The sequence below is a fragment of the Mytilus edulis genome, chromosome 11 (genome assembly GCF_963676685.1).
Source record: "Mytilus edulis chromosome 11, xbMytEdul2.2, whole genome shotgun sequence".
In the NCBI taxonomy this organism is placed as follows: domain Eukaryota; kingdom Metazoa; phylum Mollusca; class Bivalvia; order Mytilida; family Mytilidae; genus Mytilus; species Mytilus edulis.
The window spans coordinates 47715883-47737480 of NC_092354.1; the positions used below are offsets into that span (position 1 = coordinate 47715883).

A 21598-nucleotide genomic window follows, 5' to 3' on the forward strand; every position below is an offset into this window, starting at 1 on the left:
GTCTTTTTTCTTTCGAGCTTAGCATCTATGTTTTTTTTACAATGGTAAGGTATTATAAGAAGAATAATGTATTATGATCAGATTGCTAATGAGATACTTATCCGTAAAGTCAAAAAGACAAAGATATTAACATTTCCATCTCATTGCACGCATTCAACAATTATCGAAACGTATTTCGTATTTTCTAGCTAAAAGTACAAAATTCACAAATATAATAAAACATGAAATAATTCTAAGAGAAAATGCAACGACCTTATTCATGTAACGTCAACAAACTTAATACAAAACATCCAAAATGTCTCAAAAATTCTAATACTAAATATCTTTTGTTCAGAACTGGATGTTAGAAACAAAGCATGTTATATCATTTTCTTTTTCAATAAGCACTAACACCACATTGAATATTTGTTTTTGATAATATTTGTCTTTTACTTTTTTATACTATCATATTTTGTTTTACAAGGAATGATGAACCTACTTATTAGATGTAATGCTTTTACTGTTAATTGTGACGTCGACAGGAGACTTCACACTAAAACAAAATTTTCAGGTTTGTATAATTTCAATACTGAACTAAAATTGTTTCAAACATCTATCGAATGGAATATATAAATGATTTGAAATCTTATGCAATTGTTCCCGAACCTGCTATTTAAGATTTCCAATAAAAAAACATACGTATCTAATGGAAACGTATTCATTTTGTAAAATGTGTCGCCCAAATCTGAATAAAGTATTCCACGCCTTTAAATATCATACACTCGAAATCTCATACATATGGAACACTTTTATCAAGATGAAAAATTAAGAAATTATGTATTGTGGTTAATTTTGTAGTTCTCCAAATTCTCGCTAGAATTTTAAATTGTTTCTTGAAGATGCATTCTTTTAAATTCCATAAATTAAAATATGGCAAAAAATATCGAACAGATTGATCATTGATCCGAATTTCTGCCTCAAACAAATTCACTTTGAAATAAATTATGCAAATCTATTTTGTTATCATTAACTGGATCAATTATTCCCTTAAAAGGTTGTTACCAATAAAATAATTCATAGTTTAATAAAAACATAAGTAACGATGCCAGCCGATAGGTTTAATATGTTTAAATAACATCTATTCCAACAAAGCATATGTAATCGAAGGGTAAAACATACAGTCTATTCTCCCCTCTGTCATATACCAATGCAATATGCCATAAGTAAATTGGTTATTATGTGAAATAATCTCATTTAATTGGTAATATCTGTTATACTGCACTGAATATAACGTACCTACAACACCATGGTTATAGCTTAAAACAGAAATACAGAAACACACGAACAAAGGCATTGCTTGATTGCATTTAATGTTTCAAAATGCACACTTATTAAGTCCGTTTACTAACATTTGTATCTGAAACATTTGAATTGGAAGGATTTCAGTAACTCACTTATAAGTGGTAGAAACACATCATATGACAAAGATATGGGGCTTATAATTTGGCACGCGTTTTGTTAACAAAAGGCTCATCAATGTTCTTTAACATCGTACTTTATTTTGCCTTTATAACTTTTGTTTACTCGGGAGTCGCTTGTGAGTCTTTTGAAGACACAACGCGCGTCTGGCGCAAATACAAAACTTTAATCCTGGTATATATGATTTTATTTTGATTTCAAAAGTCGAAAGACCAAATTAGCGTACACCTGTAAAAACCTTGTTTAAAAATATCAACAACAATTCAGGACACTTCAACTTTGCATTTGAACACTATAATATGATATCCGGCAGCATGAATGATAAAAAAAAAGAACACATATGTTTGTTAACGGATTTTCAAAACGTTTATACAGTCATCGAAATTGTCTTTTGTTTCAGATATTCCAACAGAGATCGATTTTAGCAAAAAGCATATTTCAGATTTTGCTAAACTAGTGTTCACATCTTATCATGTTGACAGGAAAACACTTCCATCTAAATGTTGGACAAATGTACTCTTGCCTTTGATTAGAAACAACGAATCCGTTTCATGTCAATTGTTACTCACAATCATGACTGACATGACAAAAGACCAATGGACAAAATGTCATCATTATTTATTGGAAGGTTTGGCCTCGTCAATGATCAATCAAGACAAAGATACTTCAAAAGTATTCGCTTGGTTTATAACAAAGAAGTTCTTTTTAAGTCTTGATAAATCAATTCGAGAAAACATAACTGATATCTGGCCTTCATTCATATGCAATTGTCACAAAAGGCAAAAAGTGTTTTGTTCCAACAAAATTGCAATAAATATCGAGATGAACACATTTAGACCAGATTTACCGGAAATCTTTTGGAAAATTAACATTAATTATATATTTGATGATAGAGTAAACAATAAGGAAAATAATCAAATACATGAATATTTACAAAATTTAAGTGGTAAAATTCATTTTCCTAATAATAAATCAATATCAAGTGTTGATGCTAAAAATCTTTTTATGGAACACAATAATTTATCATTGGTCTGTAAATCGCCTTTTAAATCTCGAGGATTTCGACAAAAGAAACACAAGGTTATAGAACAGCCGTCTATTCAACTATATTGTAAGAGAAAAGGATTAATACCTGTAGGCGAAAATCATTTTCCAAGAACATTAAATGGTTTGCAAACAGATGTTTTAGAAGGTAGTCCTCACTTTTTATTACAACTTAAAATTGGTAATCAGGTTGGAACAGATGAGTTCAAAATGGGTACCCTTGGGGTTTTTGTTCAGGTGCGAGGAGATAAAGCGTTTCTGACATGCCTTCACGTATTCTTGAGTGCAGATGAACTTGCATCGGATAATATTTCACTTGACGACGAAAAGACAGTTCCAGTTAAACTGTACAAGAAAGACAAAACTTCCCATGTATGTGGTAAAATCAGAGAAATAGCATTTGAAGTGGACAATGAGAAAGAAACTAGCATTGACGCAGCTTTGGTTGAAATACCTGCAGACAGTATTGATAATTCGAATTATGTTGATGTAGAAAATGGCCAAGTATCCTTCAAAGATATAGGTTAGTAATGTTAAGCAAACTAAATAAACCACAATGATGAAATCTTAAGAGTACTAGGAACACATATTGTTTATAGTTGACTGTATTTGCATGATCGTCAGTTTTTGCAGAGGAAATTGTAGTCTTTTCTACTGTCGTATTTTCGGTCATTAATCTTGTCCTTTTCACGTACGATGATGAATTGCAGGTTGAATTTTGTTTTGTTTTCTTATAAAAAAGAAGATGTGATATGATTGCCAATGAGACAACTATCCACAAAAGACCAAAATGACACAGACATTAACAACTATAGGTCACCGTACGGCCTTCAACAATTAGCAAAGCTCATACCGCATAGTCAGCTATCAAAGGCCCCGATAAGACAATGTAAAACAATTCAAACGAGGAAACTAACGGCCTTATTTATGTAAAAGAATGAACGAAAAACAAATATGTAACACATAAACAAACGACAACCACTAATTACAGGCTCCTGACTTGGGACAGGCACATACATAAATAATGTGGCGGGGTTAAACATGTAAGTATGGTTTAGGAAGTTTGGTAAATACAACATATACATTATAACTTGTTACCAAATATAACATATATCGCATGCATCTTGTATCTAGTAATTATCACATATGTGTTATGAATACCTTAGGTTTTGCATATACAATAACCTCAAAATTACCGGGGAAAAAAAGAGTATATTGATATTGTGCTCTGATTCCAAATGACGTGACGTCTTTGCATCCCTAACGACACGTTTGTGATAAAATGTTTTAAGATTTTACCTGTTATGTTTAATTAAATTGTTATAGTTGACTTTTTTTCTCTTTTCGGCAGAACTTAGATATGTGATTAAAAGATTATAACATAACTTTTCCATATTGGCCCGGGTATCATCCCTCGACCCATATCGGTCCTCGGCTAAAACCTCGAGGCCGATATGGGAGTCTCGGGATGATACCAGGGCAATATAGAAAAGGGCATGTTATTATCTATACTTCCACCACCTGATATTAATTTTAAGCTACCTAGCTAGCATAAACGTTGATAAGCATTGCACATCATAACCAGAATCAAATATATTATTTCATTATAAAACAAAAGCTATGAATAAGTGCTTTATTAAATTATATATTTGCTTCAAACAGTTTTAGATATAACATCCCTAATGTGATCAGCATGTAAACTAACGTAAACGAATTACTAAAATGTAAATTTATAAATTCTGACACTTCTTTAGAGCTATGTTTATTGAATTCATTATTCGATTAAAAAGTCAGATTATAAAAAAACATTTGGAAATGTTTTAATTGTTTATCAACTTGTTAATTGAGTCGGTTGTATAATGTTACAATCAAGTGTCATTGTGTCTAATATAGACAAAATGCGCCTATATCGTTAACAAGTTTTTGTCTGGTATATAAGATTATATTTGACAACCACTCATTTTATGGCATTGATGGTTGATGTTTTATCAACTGAGTATCACAAGTCGAATAGTCAACGCTCCAGGATTGTAATGAATATCATTGATGCATTTAAAAAATAATAATAATTTACTTTCTTATGTTCTATCAACCCGTTTCATAGTTAGCATAAGGCCACACCAATTTAATTTCTTGTTCTACGGATTTTTCAACTCCAAAATTGGGTCGAGCGAAAATTTAATAAAAGAAAAAATAACTTGCAAATATTGGCCCAAGACCACAATTAATGACCCCGCTTTTCGTTGTCCACGAATATAGTTCCTTTTAATTAGAGTGTATTTTTCCTTAATTTTTTTTCTTTCCCTTCCTCATTCATTTCTTAGTTTTTTTTTGGTGGAAATGAATGGAGAGAGGTGAAATGAATTTTTGGATCTTGTATTTTAACTGATTTTGATTTGGAATGAGTGATTAGGCCAAGTGCAAAAAGGTAATATTTACAGTTTTCGGAACATCTCTTGACTTGTCAATAGGGGTATGGATGTGCATTGGCTAAATTTGTAAAAGTGATTGCTTCAATCTTTCTGAATTTTGGATATATATTTGGACTAGGACTATACATTACACACAAAAAATATTGACAAAAGTGCATAGTGCAATTTTTTTAATGATGCAAAAGGTTATAAAGAACTGATAGAGGAATTAATTGTGGTCTGTGGCTTATTGGATGCGAAGCTTGAAAAGTGAAGGTGAGCGTTTAAACATTTTTTTAAACATAGACAAATAGGTTTTGACAATATTTAACAAAATAAGATGGTATAAAACTTGATTTACCACATATACTTTGATATGAAGTGTTTTGTTCCTGTTCACAAAGAAATAATTAAATGATCCCCATTGAATTGTCATAGCTGTCTTCCCCCGCCTTAACGAAAGACTGTGGCTGTCTAGTATGAAGCAAGAACTGCTCATCAATCAAGAACGCCTGTGTTCAATTCTTGGTTTTGGCGTTCAAGCTGTTCGTTGATGCGTGAACATTTTAGTGTTTTGTGTTATATGATTGTTTTCTGTGTCTATGTCGTTTATGTGTTCTCATTTTAGGAGTCTGTTTGACACTTTGCATATAAGATGTAGTATGCGTGCCAATGAGACGGTTTTTCTTTCCAAGTCATAATCAGGTCGGGAACAACCCCTAAAATAATGAGTTACCCCTCAATGTAACAACTCTTTGTTTTATTTCTAGTGATATAAAGTATATTTTTGTGAAAAATGTTTTTTTAGTACAATATGGCAGATATTTAATTTAATTGCAATACTCATAGAAAAAGACCCTATATCAATACTGAACGAATAACAATGAGATGAAGAACAACGATCAAGAGTTGTTGACGTATTTTCTTAACTATGTTAAAGTCCTTCCTTTAATCACAAGGTGATTAAAAATTAATCTAGAGTTGTATCTCCTTGTCTGTTGTTAATTGGAATTCACAAATACCAAAATTAAAATACTACAGACTTTCTGTATATTATACTCATTTGTATAGAGGTTCCATCCTCTGTTTTTCATTTATAACTTTAACAAAAGAGGGACGAAAGATACCAAAGGGACAGTCAAACTCATAAATCTAAAACAAACTGACAACGCCTGGCTAAAAATGAAAAAGACAAACAACTCATACAAAATCAATCCTTTGAATTAAACATACATTTTATTACACCAACTTGTATTTACATTTTCAAGACTAGAATATACATTTTTCTTTGTGGCATTACTTTGGCTACAGAGTATTCTTTAATTATTTGTTGAGGCGCCAGGGTGACTACCAATTACCTATACAGAATGGCTATCAGCTGTGTCAGAAAACCCCTGGTAGTTAAACACGGTAACATCAGCACCTACCATGGGGTGTGACCGGGGAAACACTCGTATTACCAATGCTCCAGTTATTAGTGCCCCACCGTTCGGCAGGTGTAGGCCTCCGCTCTCTAAGATGAGGTAAAGGAGGTACCAGAGTTACCCATCTGTAGACCCCACCATTACCACTAACCACATTTTCGAAACCTGCAAATTGTAAAACTTGTCAGGCCCAGAGCAAGGGCCGAGTGAAATAATCCCCAATCACTACCAGTCTCCCTTGGACCGCCACATGAGAGCCCAAGTCAGCTATCAAATCCAAGTCAGCTACCAAATCTGACTTGGGTTCTCACCTCTACAAATTTTTAAAATTCTTATTATTGAATCATTGGAAAGTTTATTTTGTTGTGTGTAGGAAAGACCCTCCCCCTTTTTTAAATATTATTTAAGAAAACCTGATTTCCAGTTTGTGACAAATGAGTTCCATCTGTTCTCTATAAAGACACTTCACTTGCCCTAATGTTCTCATGTTATATAGCTTTCCCCCCATTTTCTATTACAAAGTTTTTGACCACTAAATTCAATCTTTTTCTCTTCTATTCGATTATTGCACCCGCATTCAAGGTTGCAAAATGCCAGTATCTGCGCTGTAGCATTGAAGACCATATTATAATAACATTTTTGAATAAAGCCTGGTAACATAGGATAGAACATTTTACCTTTTGATTTAAACCCTTCTCTGTCAATTCTCAATCTCTCTAATCATTAGCTCCACAGTGAATAATAATAAAAAGAGGATAAAGTAAAAAAAATCTTTTTGCATCCAGTAGGGAGTCACAATCTCTTATTTGCGTAAAAGGAGAACCTGTGTTAGTTAGAGACTATAGAGACTATAGAGACAAGTCCAAGTTGGAGATTTAGTATGGAAGAGACATATTGATCAGATTCGAGAAGTTGTACCGCAGGAAAATAAAGACATACCAAACATATTTCAAAATACCAAATCTGATATTGATACCTAATTAATTACAGTACCAACATGTAATTCAAACCGCGATACCAAAAACTCTGAAAATAACAATAAATCTGAACAAACCAAAATAACCGAAAATAAAACAGTTGAAAATGCTAATGACACTATCGTTACGCGCCGCTCAGAAAGAGTAAGAAAAGCACTAGAGAGCCTTATTGAAAACATATGACTGTAAATATTTGTGGTTAACTTAGTGTAGTGATATAAATGTAGGTGTAGGATATCATAATTGAACATTTAATACATAGACAGTTAAGCTTGTAGTGTTTAGTTTAATTCGGTGCAAATTGAATTTATTACTTTCATTCACTAGATATTAATCTGGTTTATCTTGATCTTCTGAATTAAAAGGGGAAATATTGTTATGTTTACATTACACATTATCACTTTTCATGAGTCTTATGTAGACGAATGGCGCGTCTGGCGTACTAAATTATAATGGCTTAATAAATATTTTGAAATGAGTGTCACTGATGAGTCTTATGTAGACGAAACGCGCGTCTGGCGTACTAAATTATAATCCTGTTACTTATGATAAACTATTATAGTTTAATTGGCTTATAACTTATAATTAATACTAAGACAGTTAGGAATTTATAATCATCAGATTAGCGGATGTTGGTATTTGTTCTATAACCCTGTGATTGCACTGACACACTGTTTTGTACTGTGGATATGTAATGTGTAATAGCCATTATCTTACCTCCTATACATTTCCAGGAATATGATTGGTTAAAAGCGTCCGCGTGCAAACCGTGTATATTTGATATTAGGTTAGTAGGGAGGCGGGGCTTATCTCATACACGGTTAGTAGTGGAGTTACGTCCCTTTATATTCCTTATTAGGTAAGAAGGAGGCGGGGCTTATTTCATACACGGTTAGTAATGGTGTTATGTCTCTTTATAAAAAAACATAACGGTACTGAGAAAAAATCTTAAAAGTTCCAACAGACGATGAAATTGATGATTAAGATTGAAACAAGTTCATAAAACACATTTAAACCTTACAAGTCGTTATTGTTGGCATCCGTTTTTGTAGGATCAATGGAAGTATTTTCTTAGTGCTAACAGTATTGAAGACTTGCTCATTTTAAGAATCACTAGTCTTAATTTCACACGTTAAGATAATCGGTAAGATAAATTCGTTACATAGTGTGCTAGTGACGTAATACGGTATATATGGGTTCAGTAAATTCCATACGGGAATTCGAGCTTCGCTCTCATCCCATATGGAATTTACTGACCCTATATATACTGTATTAGGTCACTAGCACACTATGTAACTAATAATATTCACCGTGTATATTTCCACGAGGTAAATTTGGATTCTTTTCTATTTTTAGCCTAAATTGCTCGTCATAGGTGGCTCAGTTTTCTTACCTCGTTGCCGCTAATCTTATATCGCGCATATATATTTAACAATTCCTGTACCCGTGTGCTGTATTTCTCAATGTAGACACTCATAAAAACCATGAATGCTGAAGTCCATTCATTTATGGACAAATAAACACTCGACGATCTTTTTTGAATGCAAATTTTTCCCCTTTTTAATTTCAAATCCCACTCGTAAACCTCTTCCTTTTCTTTTTGCGTTCTCAAAAGAGAATGAAGCTCTATAAACTTTCCATCCCAAATCTTTTCCTTAATTTTAAAAGGCACGTGTTCCCCCACTGTATTTTGAATGCTAGATTCTTGTGACGGAGTGAAATCAATGAAATTATTTGCAATTTCCAAGTTTTGGTGTAACGGGTCGTGCCTAAAAGAGGGGAATGCCCGTGCATGCTTCTCCGACTCATACCTGATGAGATATCAGTAGTTTCCTCTGGTCCGTCTGCTACCACGTGTCCGACATCTTGTGTTTCCTTGGCAGTTCTTTTCCGGACATGTCCGTCTTTCTTTTGGGGGATTTCTTTGTTCTGCACTATCTGTCCTCTTGTCCTGCTGGTCGTTCTTCTCTTCTTTCCTATGGCCCTTGATGACGATCCTATGGCATTTCTCTTGTTTGGCATCTTCTTTTTCTTTTAAATAGTTCAACTAATTGGTCTAACACCTGCTTTCTGGTCGGAAGCAAATTAACAAGTGCCCGATACGGGAATTCCATGATTCAAGCTGATACAGGAATTCCAAAATTCTGATTCAAGCTGCGAGCGCCATCTATGGCCATGCTGCAGGCTGCAACATCCACGCACCGACACAAATATTTGATTGAATTAAACACGATTATTGAAAATATAATTTTTTTATAATCTCTATTATTTGATGAACCTTTTCCCAAAGAACTATACGTCTGTCTGGTATTATATGGTTCAAACACGTCCAATAATTTTGTAATATTCCTAGAGTTTAATATATATCTTCTGAATCATGTTAATGATTACAAATAAGTGGACACCTTACATAGAAAAGTAGTTCAAAATATGATAAAGTTTCCCCTCATTTAAGTTTAAAAATCTAAGTTTTCTCTTTTTTCCCCACAACAGTGAAATTGCCCCTTGTCTGAGGAACAGTCCCTTATTTAAGGGAATATTCATGTTCTCACCCTGATATATATTTATAGTTATTACAATCACAGTGCATAGTACGGCCTCCAACACAGGGCTTTGGCACAGACCAAGCAGCAAGCTATAATTGACACCAAAATTACTAGTGTAAAACAATTCAAACAGGAAAATCAACGATCTAATCTATATACAAACAGGCAAATACCTCTGAACCACACCAACAAACGACAACTAGTACTGAACAACAGGCTCCTGACTCAGGACATGTTCAAAGATATATAGCGGGTTTGGATAGTTTTGTTCCACACGGGAAATAATATTGCGGTTGAAGGTAACACTTCTCCAGAAGTTCTGCGTACTTTATTCTACCAACGAAAATCAACACGATTTTGCTGGGGAAAGTAAGTAAGGGAAGGAAACCAATGTGAATATATCTTTTTATGTTAACAAACAGTGGGGGAAATATACACGATGGTTTTTCGGGATGCGGGAATCGGGAAAATAAAAAAATGATTTTTTTTCCGTTTTGAAAAAAATATGAGCGTGCGGGTTCGTCAAGCAAGGAATTAAACGTGTGTGGCCAAAGTAAGATTTGGTACACCATTCTGGACCTTTTTGTATTAATGCACTTCAACTTTGAGATTAGTTACAGTTTTAATAGAATGATACTTATGAAACTTATAAAGCGAATAAAACATGCGGGATGGAGACTTAAGACTTCGAATAAAAATATTGAAATAAGTAATTTTTCTAAAGTTCTATATCACTTTGTCACGAGAAATCACATAGAAATACATTTAATTATGTGAGCTTAAATGCATATCGAGTTTAATTAAGACAAAATCTTACACCGATTGATAACTGATATATTTTAATTTCGTTTCAGTTCTTTTATACTTTTGTTTTTTTCGTAAAAAGGAGTATACTATAAATTAAGGCAACAGTAGTATACCGCTGTTCGAAACCCATAAATCGATAAAAAAAATCCGGGTTACAAACTAAAACTGAGGGAAACGCATTAAATATAAGAGGAGGAGAACAATGACATAACATTAAAATATAACACACACAGAAACGAGCTAAGCATTAGACAATATCCGATGAGAATAACAAATACAACATCAAATCTAAATACATAAATTTGGAATAGAAAAGTACATTGACACGTCTTATAGTAATGTGAATTCACAATCAAGTATAAGAGGAAACAAACAATACAACAGAAACACAACGTTAAAATGTAACACACACAGAAACGAACCATAATATAAATGGCCATATTTCTGTCATGGTACAGGACATTTTTTTTTAAAAGAAAACAATGGTAGGTTGAACTTGGTTTTGTGGCATGCCAAACCTCCCGCTTTAATGGCAATGTTAAATATAACATATAAATGACAACATAACATAATAGTTTGATTTGCGAAGAGTAACTACATGTACAATGAACATTTTTCTTATTCGTATAATATATATATAGAGTTGCAATGCTAATTGCTTAGGGGCCAGCTATAGGGCGCATCCGGGTGCGTGAATTTCTCGCTGCATTGAAGACCTGTTGGTAATCTTTTGCTGTTGTCTGTTCTGTTGTCGGGTTGTTGTCTCTTTGACACATTCTCCATTTCCATTCTCAATTTTATAATGTATTCAATTGTACTATCTATTACTAGTAATACCAATGAAATGGAATACATAATATGGATCTGAACTGAAAACATGATTGTAATGTTGCCTTTAAACAATTTTAGAAGTAGGTTTTGCAATATTCTAGAAAGATTGGTTGTTGTAACAAATATGTTTTTTTTTATACAGGCATGAAGTCAGAGTATTTAAATAGTAGCTGTGTTGACTATAAACCTCTACTTTATTCCATACCAAAACCAATTTTACGTACTGTCTCTGTTGGGGCTGTGTCAGGATGTTTTGATGGAAATAAAGCCCAGGTTGAGGCAAATGAGGAGAAATGTATCGATTTGGAACCAATCGACAAAATATACAGCAGGTCCGTCCTTGACGAAATTAAAAGAAATGTAAATATTGTTATCAATCATCTGCAACTAATTCCAATTGCCGTATTACCGGACGATAATATCATCAAAACGAGTATTCAACAAAGTTGTGATCGTAATTTATCATCTGAAATAAAGAATATCATTATTGATGTAATAAAAAATATATATCCAACGATCCATTGTACAAGTGAGGTTGATATCGACAACTTTATATTATGTAAAACAAATAGCAGATTTTCGGCAATAGTAGGAGATGTTCACATGCAACATGCATTTCTTAAGGAGACTGGCAAAAACATGGCCATAAAAAGAACATCACGCCGAGTTTACAATCAGCTTTACATATCAAATATACCGTTTAAGCCAGGTGATTCAGGAACTTGCATATATGTGCTTAGTCCAGTTCAAGGTTGTATTGGAATGGCAATCGCTGACCATCCACAAGGAGGTTGTATTGCAACTCCAATAATGGACATACTCAAACATTTCAAAATAAGAATCAAATAAAACGTCGGATAAACAAATTACATTAGACGTTTAAATGGTTTATTCAAAGGTGTTTATGTTGTGTAATGAATTTCCATACTTGAACTAGACAGTAAAATCTCTATTTAGATTATAGGCCACAAATACATATCTCATAATGTGTAACAATAGGTTGAAGTAGTAATACATTTGTTGTAGTTCTGACTTTTTGATATGCCAAAATAGACAAACACATGTGCTGAAACATACAAAATGATGTATAAACTGCATCTCTGTTTCATTTTATCTTTTTCTATCGAATGCAATACAATCACTGATAAACAAATATGTGTTTCGTCAGTACTTAAATCCTATGCATAAGTAATTATTTAGCGGTAATCTACTCCGATCATTTTGTGTACTGTTTTCATACATATGAAGAGTAAAACCAAAAATTGACCATGGCATATCCTCTTGTAGACCATTTTGATTTCGAAAACAATCTTTTGGACACTAAATCATGCGTAATTAATCGAATGAGTATGGTCTTGTAAATGTATTTACTCGTTCGTTTTAGTGTGCACACAACGCCTTTATTGATGTGTTTAAATTTTGCTGTGGCAAGTAATGTACTACTCTGATCTTAATTGACAGAGCTTAATAGTCTTACAGCTGAGGAATCATAGATATTTTCGAGTCTTCTGTCCTCCTTAACCAAAAAATATTGTCGCCATGATAAAGTCGAGTTCAAAGTATAATTAATTGTTGTCTGAATATTTCATGCATGTTCAGGAAAATACCTGGTTAGCAATATATATAACACCATTGCTACTGTACATGTTTTAATCACTGTATTATTCCACGGACAGTTTCGTTTAAAGATCTGCATGCACTTTGTGTGAATTACTTATGTTGGTGAAATCCGACAAACTTTGCGTAAAAGGAGGTATCAACACCGGTCTGAAAATTAAGATCAGCAATCCGTTATTCAGTTTTTTTAACCATTTTAATTAACCGGACCTTCTTAATCCTTCAAACTACGCATCATCGAGAGAATTTATCACCACACCAATAGCTTGGTTTTAAGTATAAAAAAGAAGATGCGGTATGATTGCCAATGAGACAATTGTCCACAAGAGACCAAAATGACACAAAAACTTACAACCATAGGTCACCGTACGGCCTTCAACAATGAGCAAAGCCCATACCGCATAGTCAGTTATAAATGGCCCGAAATGACAATATAAAACAATCCAAACGAAAAAACTAACGGCCTTATTTATACATATATATATAAAAAATGAACGAAAAACAAATATGTAACACATAAACAAACGGCAACCACTGAATTACAGGCTCCTACTTGATGCAGACACATACATACATAATGTGGCGGGGTTAAACATGATAGCGGAATCCCAACTCTCATCACAACGTGGGACAGTGATATAACAGTACAACATAAGAACTAACTATAAAAATCAGTTGAAAAAAGGCTTAACTCATCTGATGGACAAAACTACAAGTGGACGTGGCCTGGCACCTGTCCATCCCAACAACTAAATTACACTAAGGACATATATGAGAGTACTCGCAGTTATCTGACAGCTAGTACAAAGTCACTTACAACCACCAATAAACAAAATTATGCATCTAAGACTAAATTATCAATCCGTACACATCCAACAGCCAATCGATTTAGTGTAGAGACGTCATTAACAGTCAAGAGAAAACACGACCTTGTGCAATGCCAAGATACAGGTATCGACAGATTGTAGATCCATAAATGTGTATATGTATATAACATACTAGTAATATTTAGTTAGCTTTTAATTTACTGATAACACAATCAATATTGATACCAATAAAAAAAATATTCAATGATCTTATTACAGTTTTGAATTGGTAACCTTTAAGAATAAGTTTATTTAAAGGAGCGATTAGTTTACAAGGATCACCAATAAGTACTCCTTTCAAAAAAGATAGAGAAAATTTCTGAATAAGGGAATTAGGTACTGCGATGCCATATGATTGCAATGCTAATATCAACGGAGCAGGGAATTTGTCAAGTCCAGTCCGGGAGCTTTAATGTCTTCTTTCACATCTTCATTGTCCGTTAGAATTACATTACATTATAACCTAGTTGGTAGTCAAAACACAACAGTCTAAGGTTTATAACGCAATGACGTTATGTTCATTTGCACGTTTTATTGTACTTGGTTCTCTTAGAAAAAAGTCAAATCTTCAAAATACTAAACTACGAGAAAAATTTATAACGGAAAGTCCCTAATCAAATGGCAAAATCAAAAACTCAAACACGTCAAACGAATGGACAGCAACTGTCATATTTCTAATTTTGTAAAGGCATTTTCTAATGTAGAAAATGGGGGATTATAAAAGTAATAAATTCCATTATATTGACAACTATGTGTGAACAAAACAAACAGACATAATATGTAACAATGTCAAAAATAGGGATGCAGCGTTCAACATTGTATTGTAACCTTAAACACTATACCACAAACAAATGTGTAACAAAGAAGCACAAGGCATATAGACAAGCACATAAGCAAACATTAAATTGGAATACAAAAGCTCATATTAAGCGAAAATTAAAACATGGAATACAAAACATTACCAAAACACAATGACGGGATGTATTTGTACAGAGCCACATCATGTATCAAAAAATCACAAACAGGTATATAGACAAAGGATATAAGACAAAATGAAAGACAAAAATCAAATGTTTTTTTTTACAATAGCACAATAACACATAATGACGGGATATATATGTACAGAGTCACGTCAAATGAATATCACAAAGAGCAAGACTAAACGGTAAAAGTAATATTCATAAAGAAAAATAAAAGTTCTTTGACACACCCCTGGTTCATCAACGTTTTGCTCAGAAACTTGAGACGTTTTACAAAGTCTGAGTAGGAGCTGCAAGCTCTTGGATACCGAATAAGTTGGAAATGTATTTCCCATATGCAAGTGAAGATGGTATATGCAACATCACTTTAAATGTTTATAGCATAAACACGATGTTCCTGACCTTACTTCTATCTCATCAGTAAAACGGAGATTTATTTATCAACAGCATATGATTTTTTAAGAAAAATGTAGGAACTTAAAATTGGTGAATTTGTTGATTTGATGACAATTTACAGAACGATTTTGGCTGATTCTTAATACTATATAACAGTTCACCTATTTTGACAGAATTTAGCCCACTTCACTGCATGTTCTATTATTGTCCTCCAGTATAACCCATGAACAGTGTTGTATATTTTAAACAAAAATCTTTATCAAAGATGGATCCAACACTGAATTCTGATAGTTAGTCTAATAAGGCATGTCCTTTTGTTCCGGCAATTCCTTTCTGAGAAAGAACAATCTGTATTCAAACTATCTACCGAAATTCATCAGAAAACACAAAGAATTCCAATTGCATAATCACGGTTGCCATTTATCTAAAATTATTATCGTGAAATATTCTGCAATGATCGTTTATTGGCATTATACAGAACACAAATCACCAAAATATTAGCACAGTCCAAGAACATGTCTATACATAGTATTATCGTTATTGTCACAGAAGTGATGGAAGTTGTCAGTCCTGATAAAAAGTAATTGTAAATCAAAAGTAAAACGTCATACATCAAGTCTGCTATCTTATACATCACAAAATACTTCCGTGATTTATATGGTGATATCTTTCCGGTAAATGACGATATAAGATGAAAAATGAATATGTACATTATTATTGACATGAATAAGCCGAAGTTGACACCATTTTGTCTATAATTGTCTCTGTTTGTTGCACAAATGGTGAAAAATCCAACTACATTTAGTATTTCCCCTATCGATATCCGAATAATGTAGAATGCAACATTAGATGAGAATAATCGACGCAGAATCATGCAAGATATATCCAGGTTTGAAAACTTCATTGTGTTAATAACTTTGTTAGTGCTTTTCTAAAAGATATACACAAAGTTTACAAATATGATTTAGCAACGTGACAAAGGTTTTAAATAATGAATATGTTTTAAATTCATATCGTTAGGTAGTATGACGGATCTTTAACGTATTTATTGGCTATTGGTATCGCACTTCTATTATATGATATTTTGCCAACACCATTTTATGAGACAAACGGACAAAAAATGGTGTCAGAACATATTTCACTTGACTTCTCAACAAAATTCGTACTTTACATGACTAGAAATTTCTGTAAAGAACTGGAAATTGGAACAAAAAAGCATTTTGTCGAAACGACAAGCTTACGACTGGATTTAGGATTTTTTGTTAACCTGACTGGATTTTTATTGATATTCAGTTTGTTTGCAAAAGATGAAAATGAAGAAAAACTTGGCGATTTCGTATTTTTTGGTGTGGTCCTATTATACAACGTATTATTCTCTACTTTTGTGCGGCTTATGTACTTCAGGACATTTAGTAAGATCAACGAGGAAAATATTCACAAATATTGTAACACGTTTAGACAAGCTAATATACTATACAGATGTCTCGAAATCGTATATGATACTTTATTATTATGTTACTGCCTATATCTATCCGAAAGGAAAATGAGTGGGTTGATGATCGGAATTATATGTGTCTACTGCATCGAAATAATTACTTCTATAATTGTATTCATGGCAGTTATAAGGGATACATTTGATTGTAATAGACTACAATTTAATAGAAGTCATAGAATTTACGAGGAGCCCAAGCAATCATCATCAGTATCAAGTTTCCGGGAAAAGGTATCTTAACAAAAAAAGCTTCTAAATTTATATCAGTGTTACTTATTTAATATAAATATGATGGTTAGAGTAGATTGCCAATGAGACAGCTCTCCACTGGATGACAAATGACATAGACGTTAGCAACTGAAGACACTGTAGTACTTTCAACAATGAGCAAAATCAAACTACATAATTAACACAAAAATAGAAGGCCCTATGATTAAAATGTTAAACAATTCAAACGAGTAAATTAACGACCTGATTTATGTACAAAGTAAAAAAAATAAAAACACATACGATATATAGCAATGGTTTTTATTAGACCCTCAATTATTGAAATTTTGAGAACAACTTAGTCTTTGATGAATATATTTAAAAAAAAATCATTTTCTGAATGTTGGCATAGTGTACTTTTCAGACGGCTACAAAAATAAGTGATATTGATCCACTTACAACAGAGACCAGCTTTACTCATGAGCCTCATATTATAATTAGTAAGTATACATCTAGTCATTAAGCTATCATGTTGTTCATTAATCAAAACATGTAAAACAGGTAAGTTTTCGTGACAAAGGAATTTATGTTTTAAAAATTTCAAGGCCAAAATATCATACCAGCCTAAGGCTTCTTCACTGTAAAAAGGACGATTCCCATTGCTAACATGAGAACAATTCATCATTTACATGTTAATAAGTTGATCGTTTTGAACAATTTAACAATTTCCAAATGGTTGATGAATTGATATGATATTCTTTTATAACGATTTTAATTAATGGTTATTAAATAATCATTTTTGAATCACGCATTTAAATACTCGATAACATTTGAAATTTTTTTTTCATTTTATATTTGCATGAATAGGTGTATCAATTGTTTACATTTAAAATGTATATAAATTGATGAATTGATTTGTTTTGATAACCAATAGACTTCTTGACTGTTAACAATGCATTATTATTTCATTACTTCCCTTTAATTAATGATTGCACAAAACAAAATGTCATTTTGTCCATATCACGTAGCTAGTGTTCCGTTAATTTTTAACTTATATCTAATGGTTGAGGAAATATAAATTTACTCCAAATGTTCGTTATAATATTAAATGTATATAAATTGATTTTAAGATATAAAAAAGTGACCTGTAAAGTATAAATTATTTTCATATTTTAAGCATCAGACACCGAACCACCACCTACCTTAGAAACAAAAGTCCACAGAAAACGTCCATCAATACAGATTGTACAGGTAACATTAATGTTAGAAATCAATTTGACTGCATTAAATATAATTTCTGAGATGCATTTCTGTGCAGTTATATATGAACACCATAAGCAGTAATATTATATTTTTTACAAGATTCCGAAGCTGGTAAACCGTGTACCTTACCACAAAATTATTTTCATTTACCTGTGTTTTTTCATTGTATATGGTTGCTTTTTGTTCAAGGCTATTTTTTTCTTTTCCCCAAATTGTTTAACATCTCACAGAAGAATAATACTGTTGCCTTGATTTATTCCGCTCTTATTTAATTGATTTCATATTTACATTGTATCACTGATCAAACTTATTCGATCAGTGCTTGTTAACTAGTGTCAATATATCTTTTGATTGAGTCAAGCCATTTCAATTCATATTTTAAAGTGTGTCTGTCAATGTTGTGATGCTACACTATTGTTTCAGGTAAGGGTGAAGGTTGGTAAAACGTTTAAACCCGCTGCATTTGTTTGCACATGCCCTAAGACAGGAATGTGATGTTCAGTTGTTGTTGTTTGTTGATAAGTGTTTCTCGTTTCTCGACTATTATAAAGATTATAGTGTTAGTGTTCCCGTTTGAAAGGTTTTACATTAGTCCTATTTGGGGCCCTTTATATAGCGAGGGGATGTAGACCTTACTTTGACCTATAATGCTTTACTTTTATAAATTGTGACTTGGATTGTGATGTCTCATATGCACATCTTCTTACATATATATTATATATCAGTACCTAAACACTGATTGACCATCCACCAGAAAATAATACTTATTTAAATTTCGTGCGAAACTCCTTGTTGAAAAAAGCGGTATAAGCAACGCTGAAACCTTTTAAAACATTTGAAAACAAGATAACAAATTTATTTTCTCTAATCGTTCCGTTTTTTGACCACATAGCCTTTATTTTACAACAAGCATGACCTTCGGCATTATTAACAAGTGGTGCATGCAGAACCCGGTAGTCGTACCTGGTCTTGCTTCTTATTTTCCTTATAATGCCAGTCAGTATGTTTGTTCTTTGATTCTTATAAAAAAAAAAAAAAAACAATGAAGAACTATTGTTAGATGATTAATTTTCATGTGTTACATTACAAAACTGCATTTCTTTACATTACAGTAACGGTAATAATGATGTATTTATCGATATTAAACTTCTCTTCAGCCTTTTGAACAAATTGCGTTTAAAGATATCACAGAATCTGCAGTACGTGACGTAATGCACTATGAACAGACTTCACCCACCTCTCCTGTGGATATATTTCAAACTTCAAACAGCTATGTAGAAAGTAGAAACCTGTCGAGGTTTGAAAACAACCTAAAGCTTTTTAATGAGATACCATCGGATAATCATACAGGTAATATATTTCAGAAAGAGTTTAAATCTAATCAAATAACTAAAGTAAATCGTTTACATTTTATATAGACAAGTTTTTTTCCACGGGATTTTCTCGCTGCATTAAAGTCGCATTGGTGGCCTTCGGTTGTTATCTGCTATTTTGCTTCTAAAAAGAAGTGTTTCAGTGCAGATATTTGGTTATTCAAAGAGTTTTGAAATGGTCTCTTATTTATGTGATAAAATTTTCATATACAGTACATAAAGTATGTATTTTCATGCGAAAATACAATTTTCGTCATGTCTGTTAATGCTTAATATATCAAAAAAGACCAAATGCCACAGAAATTAAAAACTTTAGGTCACAGTACGGCCTTCAAAAAGGATCAAAGCCCATATCGCATAGACAGTTATAAAAGGCACTGAAAGGACAATGTAAAACAATTCAAACGAGAAAAACTAACGACATAATTGATGTACAAAAAATGAACGAAAAAAAAATATGTAACACAAAAACAAACGACAACCACTGAATTACAGGTTCTTGACTTAGAACGGACACATAGATACAGAATGTTGCGGGGTTAAACATCTTAGTGGGATTCTAATCCCGCCTAACATGTGACAGTGGTGTAACAGTACAACATTTGAACGAACTATAAAAATCAGTTGAAAAAGACTTAACTCATAGGTTTATATACATTTAAATGTAGATGTCAAAAACCTGAATACAAAATACATAGATTGTATAAAGGACAAAAGATTATACAGTTATCATGATAAGAAGAACAAAGCATTGGACAATTATAAAGGTATTTAATTTGTACTGTTTTATCATGTATTGCATCGTTGTATGGTTTAGTCATACACAGTTCTATTTTTTTTAAAAGACGTGTAATACATTTATGTTATGTGCAAGATGATACTTAATATTTTAAATTTAATTGTGTATGTGACACCCCATTTTGACATTATTATCTCCACCTTTTTTTCTTGTTAGAACTAATGTTTAACAATAATTACACCGTTATTGATCCAATTTCGTTTATCTATGTATCGGGAAATCCATTATTCAAAATACTAGCTCGTCACCCGAATTCATTAACTGGATAGAAAGTTAAGTATAGGATCATCCGATATTAGTTTTTATTGTGTGTTTTCAGATATTACACAAACGAAAAATAAAGTGTACCAAAATAAGGGAATTATTTGATTTTTATGATTTCATATGACTTTTTGTTACATCGATCCATACATTTTTACCGTACTATATATAAAAATGATATTAATTATTTTCATACCATATACCTTTCGTTAGGATTGAACAACTTACTTCTTCGATGTAATGGTTTTGTTGTAAATTGTGTTGTTGACAAGAGATTGCATACTTCAATAACGACATTTGCATGTAAGTATTTTAAAGGGGCACTAGCTACGAGATATATAAAAAATCTAAAGTTTGATTTTTTTCTGTTCAATCAATAATGAAAGTGAAATAGTGAAATAACTATTCGCTTTTTGCAGCCAAAAAGGTTTAATTTTGTCAAATTACGCTAAGAAACATTGATAATTAGTTATTCACTTGCAAGTGAATGAGTCGACCTCTTTAAATCCGTATGCATGTGAACTTCAATTTAACCACTAGCTAGAAATTGACAACGCATGCATTGTACGTGTACTGGTAATTTAAAGAAAAAGAATGTCAACAATGAAAGTGAAACTTCGAAAAATCTTTTAAATACTAATTCGATGCACATAAAATCATTCTTATACGGTTAAAAACAATGAGAAACATCTATTTTTAATCTATAAAATAAAATCAAACAGACCTATAAAAATCCAATTGCACGTGTTGGTTTAATCTATTCATATCTTTATTTATGTTTACATCGCTTATATGGTCATCTGAGGTCAAATCGATTGTTAATTAGATGGCGTCTGGACTAAAATA

At 32.4% G+C, this 21598-nt stretch overlaps 1 protein-coding gene across 1 annotated transcript; it reads left to right on the top strand.

The window, feature by feature from the left end:
* Window positions 1-1875: 1875 nt before the first annotated feature.
* Window positions 1876-13060, top strand: LOC139495734 (uncharacterized). The gene is made up of 2 exons (XM_071284093.1): window positions 1876-3025; window positions 11641-13060. Exons 1-2 carry the CDS (start codon window positions 2032-2034, stop codon window positions 12345-12347), a joined length of 1701 nt encoding a protein of 566 aa, XP_071140194.1. The 5' UTR covers window positions 1876-2031; the 3' UTR covers window positions 12348-13060.
* Window positions 13061-21598: the final 8538 nt, after the last annotated feature.

Coding starts and splice junctions, on each gene's coding strand:
- LOC139495734 (XM_071284093.1), top strand. CDS start 2,032: ATGACTGACATGACAAAAGACCAATGGACAAAATGTCATCATTATTTA. Junction 3,026..11,640: donor AGTATCCTTCAAAGATATAG/GTTAGTAATGTT, acceptor TTTTTTATACAG/GCATGAAGTCAGAGTATTTA.